The sequence below is a fragment of the Triplophysa dalaica genome, chromosome 4 (genome assembly GCF_015846415.1).
Source record: "Triplophysa dalaica isolate WHDGS20190420 chromosome 4, ASM1584641v1, whole genome shotgun sequence".
NCBI lineage: Eukaryota > Metazoa > Chordata > Actinopteri > Cypriniformes > Nemacheilidae > Triplophysa > Triplophysa dalaica.
This window is the reverse complement of record NC_079545.1, coordinates 17,917,863-17,941,080: the sequence shown is the minus strand read 5'-3', so window position 1 is coordinate 17,941,080 and position 23,218 is coordinate 17,917,863. Positions and strand designations below refer to the sequence as shown.

At 36.7% G+C, this 23,218-nt stretch overlaps 1 protein-coding gene across 6 annotated transcripts in view; it reads right to left on the bottom strand.

The window, feature by feature from the left end:
* The window catches only part of unc5db (unc-5 netrin receptor Db), a 150,524-nt gene that overhangs the window by 52,794 nt on the left and 74,512 nt on the right, over nucleotides 1-23,218 (bottom strand). For all 6 annotated transcript variants that reach the window (XM_056746555.1, XM_056746550.1, XM_056746552.1 and 3 more), the window contains exon 2: nucleotides 7,272-7,484. In XM_056746555.1, coding sequence (XP_056602533.1) covers nucleotides 7,272-7,287 — 16 coding nt within the window. In that variant the 5' untranslated portion in view covers nucleotides 7,288-7,484. The remainder of the gene's footprint in view (nucleotides 1-7,271; nucleotides 7,485-23,218) is intronic.

The following is a 23,218-nucleotide window of genomic DNA, read 5'->3' as shown; positions in this document are numbered from 1 at the left end:
ATGCACTGGTAGACATACAGTGTACTTTTAATCTAGAGAGAATCAAATTGCTATGTACAGCAAAACACAAAGTGGCAGTCTTGTGGCACTGTGTAAACAAAAAAGTGTGCTGCGTGGTTTGATTCGATCTACAAGTCATTGTGCCCTTGAGCAGGGCAGGTAGAGTTATGCAGTTACTGACATTATTTTGGATAAAAGCCTCTGCTAAATGACTACTTGCATTACTTACGTGTACTATACAGTGTGTGGCTCTGGCACTACAGGTAATGGGTCATTTGTCAACTGTCCTATACAACACTGGTGTGACCTCCTCAAAATGACTCGTCTCACTGTGCATGAGTGTGTTTGTGAACTCATAGTAGAAAATGTGATACTTCGCTCAGGGGGTTGAAGCTTTAATAGCACATTAATGTCATTCTCCATCACACGCTCATGTACTCCCCCACCCGCTTTGCTTGGCAGCTCCCTCCAGCATTACTTCAAATAAATAATTATAATAATCTCAAAGTGCTATTAAGGAAGGACTTTATGAAATAATTCACAAAAATCAACTGATGTTTAAGCACAATGTCTACGTATATACAGTTCTTGGTTGTTTCCATAAAGTGCATCAATTGCATCAGCGGTTAGTTTTTTGCGATTTTGTTTTAGACACTCTTTCCTGGTATATGGGAGTATGACCGATGTGTACTTTTTCAGAGCCAAAGAATTTTCAATTTACATTACAATTTTCCATCGTCAACATAAGTGGGATAAAAAAATAAAAAAAGAGGGACTTGTAAAGTTTTGCTCAGATTGCTTAAGCAATTATTTACAACAATTTCTAAATCTGCAGTCTCAAACCAGTCACTGTCATCTGTGCTAGAGTATTTTTATCCATGTGGGTGCTGCTGAGTGTGCAATTTCCTGTGATAATAATATTATACATCCGGAGCAGAGGAACATCAACACAAAATTGCATTTGCGTTAAATGAAATGAAGGGTGATGCCCAGTGCTCGTCCACTTTCTCTGCCCTTGCTTTGCAGTCAGCTTACATTTGTCGTCCTGCAAAAATCCTCTCTCTCTCTCTCTATCTCTCCCACTTTCATCTGCAGTCAGCTAACATCTATTGCACCACAAAGGCACATTCTGCAAAGAGGGTTTTTTCCTGGTAGGCTGTAGCTAACAGATGTCAACACCGCATCAAACGTCAGCCCTGACACATGTCATAACCAGGCTCGCAGTGGTCAGCTGGATCCATCCTCTGTGACACAGAGAGCCGGATTGAGCCACAAGAGTTAAAATGCCCCGAAGCTTTGCTGTGCAGCCACTGTAAAGTGATTTCATCAATCTGAGAAAGAGGAGAAAGGAAACGGACATAAATGTAACAGGAGCGATCAGGTGGACTCTCAGGGGACTTTAAGCATTAAAGTTAACAGTTTGATGAATAGTTCCAGAAAGTTCCACATATGCATTTAAAGACATTGAAAAAAAATTTTAAAGTAGGAAAATAGGAAATAAATTTGTGCTGAAATTGTGAAGTTCACTACCAGGTGATCTGATATAACACTCAGTAGACCTGGTCAGCCACTTTATAGATTGTTTAAAAAACTAGAATTAAAAATTTCGGTATACTAATCTATGACATTTTCCTTTACTTTAAAAAGTATGTCATTTAAAATTTCCTTCTGAACATCTCCACATTTCATGATTTTTATCATTAATCATTATTATGGTTATTCCCTTTATATTTGTCACGGGTTTTGGGAACATCTAACTCATTAAAAGAATTGAAAAGTGCTTGTCAACTTATACAGTATTTAATAATTTAATAATATAAATAAATAATTTGATAAAAAAGTATGGTGTACCTATTTCCTAAATTTGTATTATATCAATACTTGAACATATCTTGTAAATTAATGGTCAGCTGAGCATTATATACATGATATTTGTTAACGTCATTGACTGTTAACAAGAAAAATTGACAAGAAAATGTATATATATCAAATAAAATGACAGAATTACCTACATATACTTTTATGCACACATACATTACCCCACATTTCATTGGAAAAACGAAAAATCTATTACCTGGCCCGTGAATGTCCCATGATGTTTAACAACTAATGAAAAAATGAAATTATGGCTCAAAGGCAGATGTTGTTATATTGAATATTATTAATTCCTATTTGTGAGAGCTTGGATCATGAATTTATGCTTCTGGAAGTTTAACAAGCGACATAGGCATCAATTCATATTCACATACTACACCCAAATATAGAAATGAAGACCAATGAGTTATGAAACCGATGTAACATCAACTCTCATTCTGCATATCACCTTTTTTTCTTCTGAGAAGAAAAACAATAAATTCTAAAGCATTTAATTGATTTTTTGAAGTTGCAAACAAACCAAAGCAATTAGTTTCTTCCTAACAACTCCCACCGCTTCAAATCTAAATACTCATAGATCATGCTGGTGTCTCCAACCCGTCTGGACCTGCCACTTCTTATTTGCCTCTAATCTATAGAAAGCTCTATCTGATCTCTTCTCATTTTGACCAGGATTCTTCTCCAGCGACTCCACTACAATCAACATCAGATATTTCCACGATCCACAGGTTATAATCCTAAATGGAGTCTCTGAGCCTTTGGGGCTTATTTGTGTGCCGCTGCATAGAAGTTTCAGCTTGTCATTTATCAGTAAAGGACAATAATACTGGCACAGTGAGCATTGCAGCAGTCATGATAAATGACTTTGTGTAGGATGATTCTTCATATGATGGTTATGCTCTATAACTGTTCTCCTGGGCTGATACCGCAGAGCCAGGAACAAGTACAATTTCAGGTTGTTCACCAGGTTGCGCTTTAACAAGAGTCTCTGAAAGTTCTAGTGAGTCAATACTGAGAAATAAAGCATGGCACGGATCTCAAAAGGAAACAAAAATAGTATATCATTTATATTGCTTCAATAAAGCCGTCTCAAATGTTCACGTTAAAAGGAAAGAAGGCTTCTTGCTGTTTTACCGCTGTGAGTTGAACATAAACTTTTGACTCCTGCAGTGCTAGTTTATCTGCAACTATCAAAATGCCTCATTTACATTTTGTGGTTTATTATACTAATTTGCAATTAATGTGAAAACTGATGTATTAAAAGGTTCTTAATACACTGCTGTAGAAAAATCTGTTTTAAATTTGTATCACACTATATGTACAGTAGGATTTAGTCATGCATTCATTGGCATTCTGAATCTTTCCTGTCACAAATCTTACAACAATAGTAACAATGAAAATGTACACATTAACTTGACTATTTTATAAAACACATTCACATTTTAAATGAGAGATAATGCACAGTTGGTCGGTCATTGTATTAAAGTAAACCCCCTTCAGAATTCTAGATGGACAAGATCGACTGTATTAATCTGATTTTCTCGAATGACAGACCTTTGAAGCAGGCCAAGATGAGAAAATAGATGCAACTGCAAAAAACAGGTAGATGAACACTAGTTCTGAGATTGAACAGTTTTATTAGTAACACCTGGTATGAGACACATTGATCATATAATAAGTGACATGAGAGAAATCGCAGGGGCTGATTCACAATAAGAAATTGTCTTCCTACGAAACACATTCAAAGTTATTGGAACTATCTCCCATTTGTAAATTATGATCATTATTACTCTCGTAAACATGTAGATGTAGTACAATGAAAATGTTTTCGGTTCTGCTTATAGACCTTAATTTACATTATATTATATACTAGTTTACATACTAGTTTTTGTCTAGAATAAATAAAACATTTCTTCTGTCTCAGGATAAAAATAACCTGATTTAGACAATCAATCAATCAAAATCTTAAGTGCAAAACCACAATAAAAATGAAGACCTATAGTGACCCAATGCCTGTACGTGTGTGAAAGTTGGTGACGTTTTTGGCACATGAATCATATTGTGCAACGATATGCGATATTCTTATATTCTGTCTTTTTATATCTTCAGCACAATTATTGTGATAACATCTCATATTTAATATCTCGTCCAGCCAGTGTACTTCAATGTGTTGCTACAATAACCAAACTTTAAAGCAACAACGAGCAGTTTTGGTATATGGTCCCCCATGTGGTTGATAAGCGCAATTGTCTGTCATCAATGTCATAAATACTGTCGCTGTATAAGCTTCCACGTGGGCAGGGCAATATACGTGAATTTGTTGACTAAGCAGAAAACGCTGTTAGATCATGTAACTTCATAAACTGTGCATGTATCAAGGCACTCTTTTGGATCCCACGGTGTATACTACTGGGTTATAATAGCTCAAACTAGATTCTAAGGTAGCAGCTGGTTGTTAGACGTTAGCGCATAGCGTGCTAGCTACATAAATTGCTATTGATAGCCACATAACACATTTGCAGTCACCCAAAACACAAGTAACTAACGCAAATCATTTTCTGTAGTTATATTTTTGGAAACACACTCGCGACCAGGTACTGTGCACTGTGTAATAGGTGCAATCAATAATTAACACAACACGCTACGGGAATAGTCCCTAGCATAGTAACTATAGATACTGATAACATTAGTCTACGTGCATGAACTAAGGAATCAGGAACTTTTGACCATAAAACATTTATTGTGGTTTGGAAGTCATCGTTTACAAGCACCACACTAAGTTATAAATTGTGAACCAGTAACGTTAGTGCACCAATTAACAACCCGAACACAGCCATATTACTAATACTTTCAAATCCAGTAGCAGGAAGGCTAACGTTAGGTCTCCATCCGTTTTGCAACCCATTGCCTCTTGCAGCTCGCGTCAGGTGTAAGTCCGTCAGATATTGATTTGTGTTCGATCACTCTCTCTCTTTTCCTCACTGTTTTATTTGCTGGCTCTGCCATGGTAATTGTTTGGAGACTTGCGTTGAAACAGATTGTTTCGTCTTATTGTAAGATGTTGGAAAAAGTCACCCAGGATATGAGTAAAACGTGACGTATGACGTAAAGCAGGTGAAGAACGGGGATGGTGAACTTACCCGCACACCAAAGTTACAAGTGTGATTTCAGCCGATAGAGGGCTGCTTAGGTAGCAGCGGCAGTAAAAGTTGTCCAGTTAAGAGTTGTCCTACCACTTAAATTATTTTAGAGAGAGCATTTTAAGGTCGAAAAACAACTGGTTGTTGCTTTAAAACAGAACTTTTCCTTACAAACTTTGTGCCATGGGTAAACTGCTCCTGTCTTGCACTTTTGGATTGGTACCTTTATACCCGCTTTGCTTGGACTAAACTCAAGGTCATTGTGTAGCTGCTTATCTCTTCGATGGTAAATAAAAGATCTTATCTGCCTGCGATGACATTGAAGGCCTGTGCTCTAATCAATAAAATCCAATTCTCTGTAGATCTGTGTCTCTGATTAGCGTCTCCCTAATCCAATCCCCACTTTTGTCATCCATTACGATGGCATGGCCTGGCACTATAAAGGATGTCGTTATCACTGGTTATGAGTTTAGCACTGATGTAAAGCTGGCAATGGGACTCGTCGAACAGACACTTCCTCTGGCTCTTCTAATTGCAAATCCCCTTGGGTCTAGACTGATACATTTCATCACCTTGGCGACACAGAAAGCAGTGAACCTGGTAATAGGGAAGGTATATTCTCTAGAGAGGAAATTACTGCATTCCATTTTGCAGCTGGACAGAGGGAAAAGAAAACCAGTTGAATGGTACTTGGGGGGAATGTAACCTGTGAACAAAATGAAAACAGTGCAAACAAAAAATATGTTTTTTTCCTATTATAAAATTGCTGGCTAGATAAGACAGAATTTGCTCAAAATATTATTTAGACGCCTGTTTTTCATTTTTATTAAAAAAAATTCAGGAACATTTTATACATGTGTTAATGTCATTCTCCGTCTCCGTCATCTGTCAGATTCCAAGGTTAGATAAGCAGTGTCTTAAACAGATAGTCCACCCAAAAATGAAAATTCTGTCATCATTCCCCATAGTTCTTCCATCCTGTATGAATTTATTTGTTTACTAAACACAAAGGAAGATATTTGGAAGAATGTCAGTAACCAAACAGATATTTACATTTACATTTAGTCATTTGGCAGACGCTTTTATCCAAAGCGACTTACAGTGCACTTATTACAGGGACAATCCCCCTGGAGCAACAAGGAGTAAAGTGTCTTGCTCAAGGACACACTGGTGGTGGCTGTTGGGATCGCACCAGCAACCTTTGATTTACCAGTTCAGTGGTTTAACCCACTAGACCACCATCTCCATATATCATCCCCCATTTACTCCCATAGTATTTATTTTCCCTGAATATGGCAGTAAATGGGGGATGAGATCTGTTTGGTTACTGACATTCTTCCAAATATCTACCTTTGTGTTCAGCAGAATCAAGAAATGTATACAGGTTTGGAAAAACCGGAGGGTGAGTAAACAATGACAGAATTTTCATTTTTGGGTGAACTATCCCTTTAAAATCTTAACCTCAACAATACATAACTTCAGATCACAGATATTTACTGGTGAGACTCACAGGACTCACAAGAAACTGACTCACTTTTCAGACAAAGCTACAGTTTAAGGGCAGATATGGCACAAAATAAATAATTGAATGTAATGTAAAAATAGATTTTAATTCTTGGCACTGCATTCATATGACTCCAACAGGGTGGCACGCAAGCTTGTGTGAACTTACCTGAGTTTCCCAATATGCTGACTAGAAAATAATTTGTTGTGATTTTTCATTTTCCCATTATCAGCCCCTCAACAATTTCACAGCACAGCAATCACACAATAATGAACTTCCAGAAGCAATTAAGAAGCTCTTCCTGGCATGTAGCCTTTCCATGAGGCAAACCTAACTCTCTCCTCTATACGGACTAATCACGGTGTGCTTCAGAGGAGCTGCTAGATTCGTTTTTTTATTCTTTTACTAACACAAAAGCTGAAATCTTCTAATCATTGCAGTGGTGAGTACCTCTGACAGTCCCTTTAATTAGATCTAAATTGCACTGTATATTATAGTAGAAAGCCAGTTGCTATGACTTGGCAAGATGATTTAGAAACGGAGGAAAAAAGCAACATAACCAACGTGATGATCTTTAACTGTTGACAATATCAAAATAAACGTTTCATTTACTAAATCTCTTTTGTAAGAGATACTTTGGTGATATAAAAAACAGCACAAAGACCTCAAGGAACAGGTCTGTTTTAAATACAAAGTTAAGGCAAATAGGGTGGACAGTAAAGGCAGCAAGATGATACAATATGTGTGCTCACCAGTGTTTTGGTCCATGTACTCTTGCGAGGTATGCTGGTTCTGATGGACCCATTCTCCGTTGCATTTGAAGAAGATCTGCAAGGCAGGATTCGCACGGCAACGCAATTTGATGGGGTTATTTTTGACTATGTAAGCATCCTCTGGTTCTTGTAGGAAGTGAGGTAATGTCCCACCAACTGATGACAGGGAGTCAGCAAGAGCATCAGTGGCACCTGTGAAATCAATGAATCATTCATGTAAAACATTGTCTCTCATGTGAAAACACTTTTATTTCACATAATAATTCGCGTTTTTCAAAACAATGTAGAGTACATTTCAAGACACGAAGCCCTGTACTCTACAATGCTTTCATTTAAAATAATGAGAAAATGTCTCACTTTTATCTAAATATTGTCTGCATTTCATTCTGCTTTAAGTATTTAAATATGGCGGTTTTCCTCTGTGGAATGTTCCGAGCTTCATATTGATTTTAAACAGAGTGCAAAAGAGACGATTTCACTAAAGCAATTTAAACCATTTTCTACTTTAAGAACACATCAGGTTTCTCTGAGTGCTTTTTTGATGAAAAGAATAGAAGAATTAGCGAAGGAAAAGGGAACAACTGATTGCTTTGTGTTTGGTGGATGAGTTAAAATGCATCTGGTTGCAGATGGAAATAAAAAAGCTCTTCCTTTCAGGCCAAGTGTTAATTTGTTTATATTTCTTTGTGCTGCTACCATTTTTTTTAAAGTGAGGAATAATTAGACAACCAGGGTGAAAGCGAGTGTTGAGGAGATGGGGATTCAACAGTAGCACTTTAGTCTAAAGGAAGTGTAATTTTTTTTTAGAGGTATATTTTATTTCTGTGCCTTTTTAATGCAAAATAAGACTGGCTGTAAAGTGTTGAATGCTACAATGTCGGTCAGATTTGTCCCTTGAAAGTCTTTACACCAGCAAATTCAACTGTGCCGACTGAAATTTTATTTGAATTCTAGACAACTCCCACATGTTAAATAAATAGAGAAATAATACATGCAAAAAAGTCTTAACAGAACTAAACATGGCACACTTTATATGGCAACTTCAACTACATGATGTTCAATATTAATTATTATTATATGAATTAATAACATTCAGAATGTTAAGAAATATTCATTTATACCTTAGGATCAGCATCGATCACTCTGATGTCACTCTGAATAAATAACTATTAGTATCTGTGAAGAAATTTACTAATGGTGCATTTTTCCTTAAATGTTCTGAGCATAAGCTGAATATAGGTAATCTTGTCAACCACAGCTTGTTGTAAACGGAGTTACAAGAGGCTAATTGTGTTGTAGAGGCTAATTCACACTGATCCAGGAAAAGCCATCATTCTACTTTAGAACGAACAATGTGTTTGTAGGCATTTGACAAAGCAGAGTGCATTAGCCTTAGGGTTCAACAAAGAACCTTAAGGTCCTTTTGTACATTAAAAACAGTCACGAAGTGTAAAAAGGTTAGACTTTTAGTATATTTTATTTGAAATGTTTGGGGGAGTAAAAATAGTTCTTCTATGGCATTACTGCAAAGAAACACATCTGTTTAAGAGTGTTTGCTGCTACAATCTTCGCACTTTCCTTCTGTGGTTTTCCTTTAATAAGGGTCATCATACCCTGCTTGATCTATTGACACACTCTGTTTTGAGGGTACAACTCTTGAAAGTTTCAGAACTCCAAGCGTTTTCTCCTGTGAAAAATGTACAGAATAATATATTGTGTAAATAAATTACAATTGGATAATATATGTGACCCTGGACAACAAAACCAGTCGTAAGTCGCACGGGTATATTTCTGACAAAAGACGAAAATACATTGTTAGGGTCAAAATGATCAATTTTTATTTTATGTCAAAAATCGTTAGTATATTAAGTAAAGATCATGTTCCATGAAGATATTTTGTAAATTTCCTACCCTAAATATGTCAAAACTTTATTTTTGTGAGTCGATCCCTTAATATCGCGAACAAAAAATGGTCAGAAACATGCCTACAAACTTAACTCGCTGCTGTCCGCTCTATGAAAACTACCCATTCAAGTTTGCTATCTATTTAAAGTTAAGAGATTCCGCTTTCAAGTTAATCTACTCTCTTCTATGTCATTACAAGGGTAAGCCAATAGAGAGTGTTAAAACAAACCTGTTTCCTCTTAGCAACGGTGTTATGCTGAAAAATGCACCCCTGCCAGATTATGCACCCCCTCATCCCCACAATGGTTAGGGTGAGGATAAGGTGTTAGGGGAGGGGTTAGGATTAGGTATGGGGAGGGGAGTGGTTAGAATTAGCCAATCAGACAGCGTGTGTTTGAAGGGGGTGCTTAATCTGGCAGGGGTGCATTTTTCGGCACAACACCGGCTTGACATAAGAGGATGCCCCGGAAGACGACGAATTCAATCAATGTTTAGATTGCGTCGACTCCGTGCCATGAAGGAATACAAAGTGTTCACTGCGGACTCAGAATTCAACCCGCTTGAGTGGGAAAATTCTTCAAAGTTCAGGTCAGTTAGTCACAAACGTTCTTAAATGCCTTCTTTACAAAGTAGTGGTTTTCATGAGTTGTTTATGTCAAAGTTATGCCAATTTTGCTCTGACAAAATGTAAACAAAACATCATCTTAGCATGTAGATCTGCCTCTGTTAATGATGATTCGTTGCCAGCTCAAGTGTAAAATTTTATATGTTCCTGGAGAATTATTTTTATGAAATTTTGTGTGTATACAGTTTAAGCTGTGGTAAATCAATGGTGTAAGTTTCATTTATTTCCCATCATTAGTAATATGCGTTGCTAAGGACTACTTCTGGGGCCCGTTTCAATAAGGAAGTTCAACCAACACCGAGTTAAAATCTGAACTATGAGTTGATTTACTCAGAGAATCGCTACTCTGAGTTTTCAGTTTCAGACCAGCTGATTTGAGTTAGTTCAATCAACCCTGAGTAAATTCACTCTAGGTTACGCGCGTGTAGCATGGCGATGAAAAGCCATCATCAATTGAGTGAAGATAGCACGATTCACCATGGCAACGGCACGTGACAAAAAGCGCTCTGTTTATTTCTCGCCAATCAAATTGAAGGAACTGTTACAAGCGTACAGTGAATATGAGCAGATATTTAGAAAAAAGTGCAACACAGCCGCAGCAGCAAAAGAAAGAGAGTTGGCGTGGGAGAAAAGTGCTTCACGTGTTAATGCGCAAGTTTATATGTCAATCACTTTTATATTTATTTTGTTGAAACTGTGAAAATGCTAATTATATTTAACTCTCTCGCTCTCATGTAGGTGAAATCCTTCTGCAATAAAAAGATCTTGGCAGCAGCTGAATATGAAATATACGACGACGTCGTAAAAAAAAAAGATTTCGAGAATAAAGTCGAAATGTTACGAGAATAAAGTCGAAATGTCAAAATCTGACATGAACTACGAATTAACTCACTGATTCAGATGCTGTACTTAAACATAATCTAAACTCTTAAACTATAACTTTCATGAAAATAAAATAGGTATTACGACGAGTTTATTCTCGTAACATTTTGAATTTAATCTCGTAAAATTTCGACTTTATTCTCGTAATCTTGAATTTGTTATTTTTAACGTGGCACTAAAACGCCGTGGTAGAAATACAATAACATCATTCATTCAGGAAAGTTTAAAAAAATAAAATAGTCTTGCTAGTAGGATGACTGATTGGGAAATGTTAAATATACTTCTTAAACTGGCCTTAAAAGTTAAGATAAAACGTCCAAACGGGGCCTCACAATTCCTTCCCGACATAAATGTAATTCTCTGCGAATTAATGCAGCTTCCTCTTCTATGGGTTCCTGAATAAACGAACATGCTATTTTAAGTTATGTGTGACTAAACGCGCGATTAGGAACACGAATCAATAAACAGATGACGTATGTCATTTCAACACCGCTCGCGCTTCGAAAAGGGGGCGGAGAATGTAACAAACCCTGCGTTTGCGGAATAAAACCTGCTCCCGACCAGGTTAGGTTCACGGAGTGTGTTACTCTGGTTACTCACTCGGAGTATAAGATACCTCGATTTCTGAAATGGGCTTGACTTACTCCGCGGTCGTGGGTTTGACATTCCTCGCGTTCTGAAACCAAAAATCCTGAGTATTCCGTTTTCTGGGGTTGACTTACTCTGAGTTTGCACTTACCCTGCTTTCTGAAACGGGCCCCTGGAAAACTTTAAAGGCGATTTTCTCAATATTTTGATTTTTTCCACTCTCAGATTCCAGAATTTTAAATGGTTATATCTCGGCCAAATAGTGTCCTATCATAACAAACTATATATCAATAGAAAGTGTATTTAGTCAGCTTTCATGTGGTGTATAAATCTCAATTTTGAAAAATTTACCCATAAGACTGGTTTTGTCGTCCAGGGTCACATATAAGGAATTGCCGCTTTTCAAATATTGAAAAATATATGACAATATATATATATACTTATATGTCACAATATATGTAATTTTATAATCAGTAATATCCTTTATAATATATTGATGTACATGTGATAAGATATGGTACTAGATGTGTAAAAATATATTGACCATAATATATTTACTCATGCAATATATAAACACACATATATAGACATATATTCTGTATTCCTTGTTTAACAACCATTTACATTTACGTTATACATATTTATACTTTAAAACATAGCTAGTTTACAATACCATAACCAGAACTGCTTATACTAAAGCAATTTGTGAACTGACAATCACTGCACTGTAAAGCGCACAGCCATTACATTTTAAATAAAGTAATATGTAATCTTAATGATGTTTGGCCTATCCTTATCCTAACCACAGGCTCTACTCTTCAACACCACGGTAACCCCACAAATTTACACATACTAGAAACCCTTTTTACCATAAAATTTACCACTAACATATCTATATAATATTCAGCAAAAAGACATGAAATAACACCTAGATTTAACCATTTTAATCTCCATTACCAGTCAGAAGCAAAGCATACTGGGAACTAGAAATCTGCTTTAACTCATTCTGTGAATGTGTCCCTATAAAAATTATAATATACAATCACATTTTTATGTGAACATCTATGTGCAATATATACTTAATAAAAGATCAAAGATCAAATGTGATGAATATTAGATACATTCTTATCTTCGTATCTAAATATATTTATATGTTCAATATATAGCCATATATCGTCAATGCGTATATTGCTGTGTATTGAAAAATATTAGCACTAGCTTCCAATATATGGAAATGTATTATGTTATATATCGCAATATATATTGCGGTTTATTCCCATATATTTTGTTCCGTTAGGGAGCCATTCAGTCTAGTTGATTTTTAATTAACACTTAAACTAAGATGTCAGGGAAGTGTGCCAAACTTAACTGACATCTGTTCCTGGATGAAGAAACCAGCGTTTTTGGATATTCTTCCGAAGAATCATCATGTTAGAGGGATAGTTTTAGCTTCACGAAATGTCAACATGTTGCCAGGAGCTGCATTTTGGAATTATGTGCTCTAGGAACTCTTAGAAAGGCGGACCCCATATACTCCCATTATATGAAGCAGAGAGGGCTGCGGGTTTACCAAACAATCTTCTTTATGGTTCTACTCAAGAAAAAATGTCACCTACATCTCGGATGCGGGTGAGTAAAGAAACGGCAAATTGGAGTTTTTGGCTGAACTATCCCTTTCAAAATAATTCAAAATGAAATGTTACTCCTCCACTGCAGATACTTGGTGGCAATGTCAAAGTGAGCAGGAATCTGTCTCGGTTGCACAAAGCATAGATAAACTGATTCGCTTGAAAATACATAAAAAACACAATGCATCACTTTTTAATCTGCATTTAGTTTCTGTCTCACATTTCGCCTGCACCTTTCCCAAAAACAACGTTTACTTGCACCCTCATAATGCGATTTCAACAGGATTTAGCTAAAACTGTGGTCACACTTTATATAAACACAATCATTCGATCTAAGTATTGCGATTAACCTCATAATTGGAGTAAGCATATTCAAAGTAACATGTGGCAAACGGCTGTCTAAATCGTAATGAGAAAGCATGTAAACACCTTAATCACATTTATGCTTCTGTCACGCACCTTAAGAGTTGTTTTGCATTTGACGCAAATTTATTAAAACGATAGCCAGTAACACACACCTACTGTACCTGAGATCATTACTTGTACTGTGTTTTATAGCAAATATTCAGACTAAATAAAACGTTAATGTAAACGGGAGCAAAGAGGTGTTCTCATGTCATGTAAACATGTTATTGCGATAAAGTCCTTACTCTGAATATTGGAAATAATTGCATTATTCAGGCACATGTACACATATTAAATGTCACATTTAACCAAATCTTATAGATGAGGAGACCTTGGCGGGCCTCGTAAAAGTTTGGTCTGAAAAACAAAAGGATTTCAGAAGAATGAGGCTGTAGCTTCAATCGCATGCTATCAGGTGACAACTACAGTGTAAAACCATGAAATCTGAGAATTTGGTGTCATTTCTGAAATGAAACAATATGCAATTTTTTCCCGCATTGTTATATTTCCCGTTGAGCTCCCTTTGAGAATAGTCTGAGCCTTCCTTCTACACAAGCAAAACAAAACTTATCCAGCTCTCTGTCTCGCATCTGTTGCTCATATTCCGGTGATGAATAGAAGACATAACCTGAAATGACTCCAGATCCATCTGCCATCTGTTGCTGTGAAAAAAGCCTAAGCTTTATTTCGCCTAAACTGTCCTGCCAAGAATTAAACATGAAGGCTGCGTCAACTACCAAACTTCAGCAAAAAAATATGATAAAATAATAACAAAATATCGAAGTTAATTCCCTTTTGGAATGATTTATTTAGAAGCTCCAAACAAATATGAAAAGATGCAGTCTATCTATGGATTATTGCAATAATGAAATAGCCACAATATAAAAAGTCAGCATGGGACATGGGAAGGTGAATGCTAAAGCCAAGTCTTATCAGTATGTTTATGTTCTTGACCCCATGCTCTTTTATCTAAATGCAAACATGTATTGATCTGTACAAAACTGATAACATCAATTTATTCACACAACACAGCAGCTTAAATCGGCCTTTTACATTTTAGGTCAATGGGTGAATTTATAGGATCGCTTTGCACATGTGTCAGCATATATGCAAGCAATAACGGAAACAGCGGCTTACCACTAGGCGCAACCGGTTGAGAGTGACGCATGCGACGCCAAGGTCGTGGGTTCGATTCCGAGGGAATGCACATCCTCATTACATGTATAGGTTAATTGCGCTGTAAGTCACTTTGGATAAGCCAAGTTCAAATGTGCAACGGAGGAATAGTTATTTAAATTCCAAGTGCTCCCATTTAATCTGCACCAAGTTAAGAAGCAATAACAGCGATGCAGTAGATCATAAAACACACCTAATTATAAACACTTTCCTTCCCATGTGCAAATTCAATGATAAACTGTAATGAAGTATAAAAGAAGGGGGGGGTGCAGGTTAATGGGCCTGTGCGTGTCTCTGAGCGGGTTTGTGAGTTCATGCTGAATCCCAGATTGCTAATTGTGGCCTTGTCCTTTTAGCAATGACTGCACACTTACAGCAATAAAACATAATGGATAATTAGAACCGGGTTTGAAATAAAGCACAATCCACTTATGGCTGCTCCTCCTATTATAGATGTGCAGAAATGTCCCAATGACTCGAAAAAGCCAACACATCATTTATTTCACTTACATTTTTGATCGATAGGTGTACTTGGAAGAAGTGAATAATATATCCAGGTGATTCATTAAGATGTAATCTTCATTTAAAAAGTGCATCTCGTAACCTGCGTTTATTACCACATAACATCCAACTGAAGAGTGTTTATCACACCCTTGCAAAAACAGCAAATGATGAGGTGTCGCTCTCCATTCCCAAAGCATTAAGTGTTTAATCTGCAGGCTGTTCTCCTCCCAGTGAGTTAAGATAATGTTTAATATTCGATCGCCTGGATTTTTGTTATAATACTGCCTTATTCTTTATGACATCAGCGGAGCTGGCCTTAAAGCATTGCCGTGGATCTAGTTCTAATGAGGGTTCTTTTAGGGTCTAAAAAAACAGGACAGTCACAGTTAGTTGATTAACTCTGAGCACTCGATTCAAAGACCCTCAACAGGCAGGAGGTCTGACAATCTGTTAAGATAGTGATAATGTATTACATCTGCAAGTCACCTCAACAACGAAGCGTGGCAAAAGACTGGGGGGTCCAACAACTCGTGTCACATCCCCTGCCCGCTGTGTTGATTATAATGAGACAATTCTACTTTTGTGCTTGAGTCTCTGGCAGGGGGAAAGGGTTGGAGTTATTGTACAACGAGGTACAAAATCAAACTGACACAATAATAGGTTAAAACCACATGTTTATTTTAAATGGTTAGAAAAGAGCTTTCATAGTCCTTGTTCTAGATCTTCAGAAAAATGATTCAAATAATCCATATAAAAAAGATATTATCAAAATTATGAATATTGATATATACTTTAGCTGCTTCAGATGAATGACATCATGTTTCCATCAAACATTAATGTGAATCACTGAAGGCTGATCTTCGAATAGCTTAACTATTGAACTTTGCAGTAGCTTAAAATTCAAAGCATTTGTATGCATTGTGTGCTCTGTTTTATTTGATGTTTAGGTCTTTTATCATTTTCAGTAAACAAAATATTCTTTGAAGTAAAATGCATGATTGTTGTTTATTATAATACATTTGTACTAATTTTGTTCAAAAATTCTGCAAAAAAAGTAACAGAAGTAAATAGTAAAATCTTTCGGGAAAAATAATCTTGCAACCATGCCACAGTATACCTTTTGGTATCTATATTACAGAACTGACTTTAGTCATTTTGGGTCAATTTAAAGGGATAAGTCACCCAAAAATGCGAATTCTGTCATTTTTAACTCAACCTCTTGTCATTTCAAACCTGTATGACTTTCTTTCTTCTGCAGAAAACTGAAGAAGACATTTTGAAGAAAATGTCTGTACAATAGAAGTGAATGGGTACCGCTGTTTTTCTTCAAAATATCTTCTTTTGTGTTCGGCAGAAAGAAAGTCATACAGGTTTGAAATGACAAGAATGAGTTAATATTAACAGAATCCTCACTTTTGCTGAACTATCCCTTTAACCCCAATCCTTTATACATTCAACACCAATAAAGCATATTTCTAAAAACACTAACATCAACTCCCCAAGTCAGTTCGGGGCCTCTTCGGCAGATATCAACAGGCGTGGAGAAGTAACTTTCCTGGGAGTGTGTTACACACAAATCCATTTGACACATGAGCGTTCATCACCAGAGATCCACTTCATGTAGTTGGACATCACTGTTCCAACACCTGCACCGAACACCCTAGACAATTAAAACCATGCGTTGTATCTCACAGCCATGCCTCTCATGGATCTGAAGAGGGTTTCAGGAAAGAGGGGAAAGTGTGTGTGAAGGCGATCATGTGGGGATACAGCTCATGCTGAGCACTCAGAAAACTAAGAATTTTAACGCAAAAGTGTCAGAAAGTGTCAAGACAATCCCAGCTAAGGTGAAAGGATGAGTGTGAGTGAAAAAAGTGAGATGGGGGAGAGTGAGATCCATAGAGACTTTTAGCAATAACTGATGTCTTAAATATCTTTCCTGTAGCTCAGTGGTTAGAGTTGGGCGCTATATCGATCCCAGGGATTGCACATACTCAAAAACAAATGTATAGCATAATGCAATGTAAGTTCCTTTGGATAAAAGCGTCTGCCAAATTCATTAATGTAAATGTGAATAGGCTACATCTGTTCTGTCCTGCTTTCTTTTTTAAGGATGAAAACGTGAACTTGTTTTTTGTTGATTTAATTTAGTTGACTTTTGAATGAATTGCTCTGAAAAATATTTCAATTCATAACAAACAAAAATAATTAAATCACACAAATTATGAAAATTGACTTATTATGATCTTGATCATTATGAAAGTTTTAAAACTCACAATAAATAATACAACACATTTTCACATCCAGTGAAATACCAGAAACTTCAAACTGCAACACTAGTTGCATTACAAACAACCCAAAGGTTGAATTTTGACAAGAGAAATTTATAGATGCTAAAACACAGATGTTAAGACTGTACTATGTGTGCCAAATATCACATTTTAACATGATTGACATATATTCTAATCCAAAGGAAAATTCAAGAAAGATACACCTACTCAACTGTGGTGCTTGGCTCCTAATTACATGTCAAAAAGCAAAGATCATTAGTGGCCATACTAGTGATGAAGATCAAAGCAGTGAGAATTTATGGGAGCAAACCATTATGTACTTAAGATCCAGTCACCAATACTCTTCTGCCTTTGAATTTACAGATTCTGTTGACACTAATAAATTGCGGGTCCTGGTGGACTCTTTAATGTGGTTATTTGATGAAAATCTTTCGAGTGCCTGTATGCCACTCAAGACAAGACAAACTTTCTGGCCTATTACGATTGAAGAAGTATGTTTTCGTGGCAATCATGCTCATGTTGAGACTGCCTCCTATTAATGAAAGACACTCCATTTCCATTTTGATAAGTACCGTGTTTTGCTAGATTCTGGACTGACAACGTGCAATTATTGCTTCTTTGAAAAAAGAACCAAAAGGATCTTTATTGCTGTGGTCACTAGAGCCTAACAGTAAGAGGGACTACAGTCGTGGCCAAAAGTATTGGCAGTGACCTAAATAATGTTTTGCATAGTACCAACTCAAGCTGTTGTGGTGTTCATTCACATTATTTAAAGGTTATTATGAGTGATTCGATGCATTTCAAATAATTGCAAACTCCCCATATGTCAATCACATATAAAGAACCTGTGGTCAGTCCTCAAAAAGTTACTGGACAACCAGGATCCCGTAAAGTTTTATACTAACTAGGCAAGAAACGTTCGCCATCAGTCCGGATTTAGCCCAGAAGCTAATATTCAGCATGCCAGAGCGAATTACAGAGGTTTTCAAAAACAAGGCCCAACTCTGTAAATATTGACTCTGCATATATTAAGTTTTTGCCAATAAACGCCTTTAAAACTTGCTATGCGAAAGATATGCTAACTTAAGAAATCCAGTATAGCATAGAAACATGTAGCAAATACTGACGCAGCAAACTTTGCAAAACACAACATTTATGTCACTGCCAATACTTTTGGCCACGCCTGTACGAAAGGAACAGTCTGTCACTCTGACTACTAATAGCATTTCATGTCCGAGTTAGAAAGACACGCAAGGTGTCACAATTGGTCAACCATCCAGAGTCTTGTGCGCTTTACTTATATCAACAGGAACAAATAGGATGTTACATAGAATGTGATTGCAATACAGATTTAAAAGCCAAAAGGAAGCAGTTGCATATACGCATGCTACACTTCCAACCATTTTTCTAAAGGGTGGTTGTATAGCTTACAATACTCTGACCTGATTTCATATTTGATAACCATAAACTTTAACATTTATGACAAAGGAATACAACAAACTTCCTTGAACTGACGGGAGTCCAAAAACCTTTTTGCATTAAAGTCCAGACAGCATTGTCTAACCCCCTCCCTTCCCTTGAAGGCCTTTGTCGAGTTGTTTTTTTGTTTTAGTTCTACTTCATCTAGTTTCATGTTGCATGTTATGAATGTCACGCCACTAGCTGACATCCAGGTCAAGTGTAAAAAGCAGTCAGTACTCAAAAGCTTAGTATACATCTTTCTCTATCACTCTACGACTTGTTTTTCTACTCCTTTCTTCACAGATCTGACTCTCAAATCCACACATTCAGCATTCCCGGCACATTTCCTCAATGTTTGCCGTTTCATTACAGGTGTCATGTTACCTTATCAGCAACTAAAGTTCTCAGATTTGTCTGCAGTGGCTGGCTCCCTCACTCCCTCTCACATTTACCTTAGACTGCACTGATGCCCATCTGCGGTGTGGGCACCGGGATTGGCAGAAGACATCAGAGACAGAAGCACTGCCGCATGAACAGTCATCACAACTGGAGTTTAGTGGTCACAAAAAAGAGAAACTTTGGCTATTGCTTGCGTTTTTTGTATTTTGTCAGCCATGGGCCATAAATGGGGTCCGTTGTGGATATCAGACCGCTGATTCTGTAAATGTCAGTTAACCATCCTTAAAAGCTACGTACTGTCTTGTGAGCTTGTTGAAGGAAGAGCACTTCAGGCTCCACTTTCCTAACAAATAATGATCAAGGATGTAATTTACTGGAGAGCGTTTTGGTGTCATTCCAACAGTACACAGGTGATTGCAAGGAAGAAGTTGCTTCTCAAAACTCAGTGGTATTAATTACATTTCCAAATGAGAAATGTTTGACGATTTAATTTGCCACACGTAGTCTGGTAACACTGTACTAACAGTAAAGATTTATCACAATTCTTGATAGCATATATTATATATGACATATGAATGTCAAATAAGTTTCGATTTTTGGTTGTTGTAGCTTGTGCATTCCATAGATATAATCTCTCAATACGTAACGTTTTACTCTATAATGCAGAAGAAGTGGATACATATAAAAGCGTGTGAACACTTAAGCTTTAAAGTCACACACGCTTCCCAATGAGCAGTGTAAATTAAAATGCAATCCCATCATACAGACATTCATTGACATATTGTATTAGCGAGTCTAAAAATAAGATCAGATAATAAAATTCATCAAAATGAAAATGCTGTCATTTTGAAAAAAAGTGAATTATAAATTGAAAGTTATAAAACTTATTATGTGCTGAAGAAGACTCTAATTTGTTCTGAAAGAAAATCTCTATGAGAACAATTATACTCATCAATAGACATTTTCTGTCTCATGCATAACATTAAGCATGACTCATATTAGCAGAGAAAATATTATTAAAGCAGCTACTGACTTCCATTGCCGTTAAAAAAAGAAAATAATATGTGTGCGCTGAAATATACTGTCGGTCTTATTCTGCCTGCATCTCAGAACAAGACCGTAATTGACGGCAGTTTGACTTGGGATGAAACATTTTAAAGATCCCTTCTTGCCCTTTTCTGGGAAAATGATCGCAATGTTGGGTTCCGATAATACAATTAAAATAAATAAGATACAACCCAAGACATTAAATAAAATCCAGTAAAATGAAACAAGATCCAATCCAACAAAATGAAATACAGCACTGGCTATTATCCCTTGAACATGCATAATCTTTGAATTAATGTTTCTCATTCTCAAAGGCATTCAATGCTTCGATTCAAATTTCATACTTAAAGCAACCTGAAAATTATACCAAAATTGAATCGTAGATATCCAGCATGTTAAATTCAATTACATCTCTGGCTGCTTCATTTATATAGTACAAATAGGCATTTTTTATTGAGCTTTTAATTTTGATAAACATAAAAGCATAGAGCGTAAACTGGATTTCTAAATCTAAAGGGCTGTGCTAAATTCCATCCTGAATCCTTCCATTTCATCCATTACTTAGTGTGCCTCTAAAGATAGTATATTTTTCCTCTCCCTTTTCTATCCCAGTTCATTCTTTTTCAGCCACAGCCTCCTCCTAATCACCTGGTAACAAAGGCCTCTCTGGCTCAGCGGTTGTGAGGTAAATTAAATCTCTTCAGAGGGATGTTGGGTCACACCGGCTGATTTATTTACCAGGTGACGAAAGGAGGGCTCTCGGGGCAGAGAGGAGAATGATCCAGGGGAAATGACCTATAAACTCAAACTGAGGCTCAATGTTATCAATCTTCTTTAATACTCGGCTTTAAAATGGAGCACACAAACTCGTTTAAGTTATGCAAATAACCAACCGAACAAATCTCGTGCCACGGAATGTAAAGTTACTGTGTGTTAATTCCATTTTTCCTGCTCGTGTCGCTTGTGAACAAAACAACATCAAGTCATGATTAAAAAACTAAAGTGTTCTATAACAAAGCCACCCATGAAAAGGCAGTTACAGTCATAGTTAAAGTGATATTATACATTATGAGAAATAAAGGTAATTGCCGATCCATTTGCTCCATTGCAGCTATTTGAGTTTCGCATATTTGCCATTAAAGCTATCATGTATCCAAAAAAATATTCATATAAAGCACCGAACCCACTGTAATATGCTATGCTCTAAAGCAACAGCTGAAACAAATAATCCAATGATCTTTAAGTGACAAAAGGGAATATGTCACTTCATTAATCTGCTAGTGTAGTGTGATAAAGCCAATTACCATCTTCATTCTTTTTCACCAATTACACCGCTCTAAAATAAAGTGTAAACAAATCATGTTACTGAGTTTAAAGCAGTCAAAATCTTTTCAGTGGAAATAAAAAATACTTTATAGGTACTTCAGAGGGCTGAACAAAATACAATCAGGGACCAAGATTTGAGACCACATAAAAAATCTGCCATTCAAAAAATAATTTCAACCCAAAAATAATTTCAAAGTATTAAAAAACTATATAAAACATGTACAATTAACAAGAAAGACTGATATTTAAGGGGGGCACGGTGGCTTAGTGGTTAGCACGTTCGCCTCACACCTCCAGGGTTGGGGGTTCGATTCCCGCCTCCGACTTGTGTGTGTCGAGTTTGCATGTTCTCCCCGTGCCTCGGGGGCTTCCTCCGGGTACTCCGGTTTCCTCCTCTGGTCCAAAGACATGCATGGTAGGTTGATTGGTATCTCTGGAAAAATTGTCCGTAAGGTGTGAGTGCGTGAGTGAATGAGTGAGTGTGTGTGCCCTGCGATGGGTTGGCACTCCATCCAGGGTGTATCCTGCCTTGATGCCCGATGACTCCTGAGATAGGCGCAGGCTCCCCGTGACCCGAGGTAGTTCGGATAAGCGGTAGAAAATGGATGGAAATGGACTGATATTTATTTTAAGATTTCTGATATCTGTTTTAATCAAATGTCAAATTTGCGACACTGAAAATGAAATTATTCTGCCATTATTAAAACACACAACACTCTCAACTGAAATAGAATGAATATGTTTTGTCATGTGTACTTGTATTTTTACGTACACATTTAGCTCAAGTGCTTGCTGTCCTTAAATATTTGTTTATGTCTTCAGTTAAACTTACAATGTTTTATTTAATTGGAAACTACATCCTCGGCATTCACGAGAGTGGAGGACATTTGGACTTTTCAATTTCGCTGTTTCCGTCAAGTCGAATGAACGGATCCTTAAAAATGAATTTTAACACATGCACTCATATTAATATTGTTTTACTCAAATCCATAAGAGTGACTTATTAATATGATGATTTATAAAAACATGCAGAAGCATAGCATGGTTCACCTGCCCTTAAAAAGCAGTGACTATATTTTAAAATGTAAGCCTTATTACTTACTACAGAAAAATAGAGAGGGCAGGCCAACCTAGTTCTTATTAAAGCTACTAATACAACACATCTACGTGTAGGGATCATACTCTCAAAACCAGTGAGTGCGTATACAGAGTAGAACAATGAATGAAATCACATCTCTTAGTATGGTAATCGACTTAATCTTGCCATTTAGTTAAATAAATATGACCTCACAGAGGATGATAATGTTTCCACTCATTTTAAATAAATTATCTTTCATCATTTTACTGGTATTTTGTAATTGTAATTGTGTCCAAAATGCAACTGTATAACCCTTTTCTTGAACAGAGTACACTGTCACTCATTCTGTGTGTATCACCGTCAGAGCCGACAAAAGGTCTGGGCTGGGTTTCCCGAAACCTTTGTATCACTACGTCGTTCTTAGGAATATGTTACTTCCACTCTTAGGTATAAATTAAGAATGATGTAGTGTTAAGAAGGTTTCGGGTAACCCAGCCATGATTAACATGGAAAAGAAACCTTTATCACATCACGTCTGTTTCGGACAACGTATTATAATGGGCCTTTAAGAGAAAGGAAACTTTGGCATTTACATTTAGTCAATTAGCTTT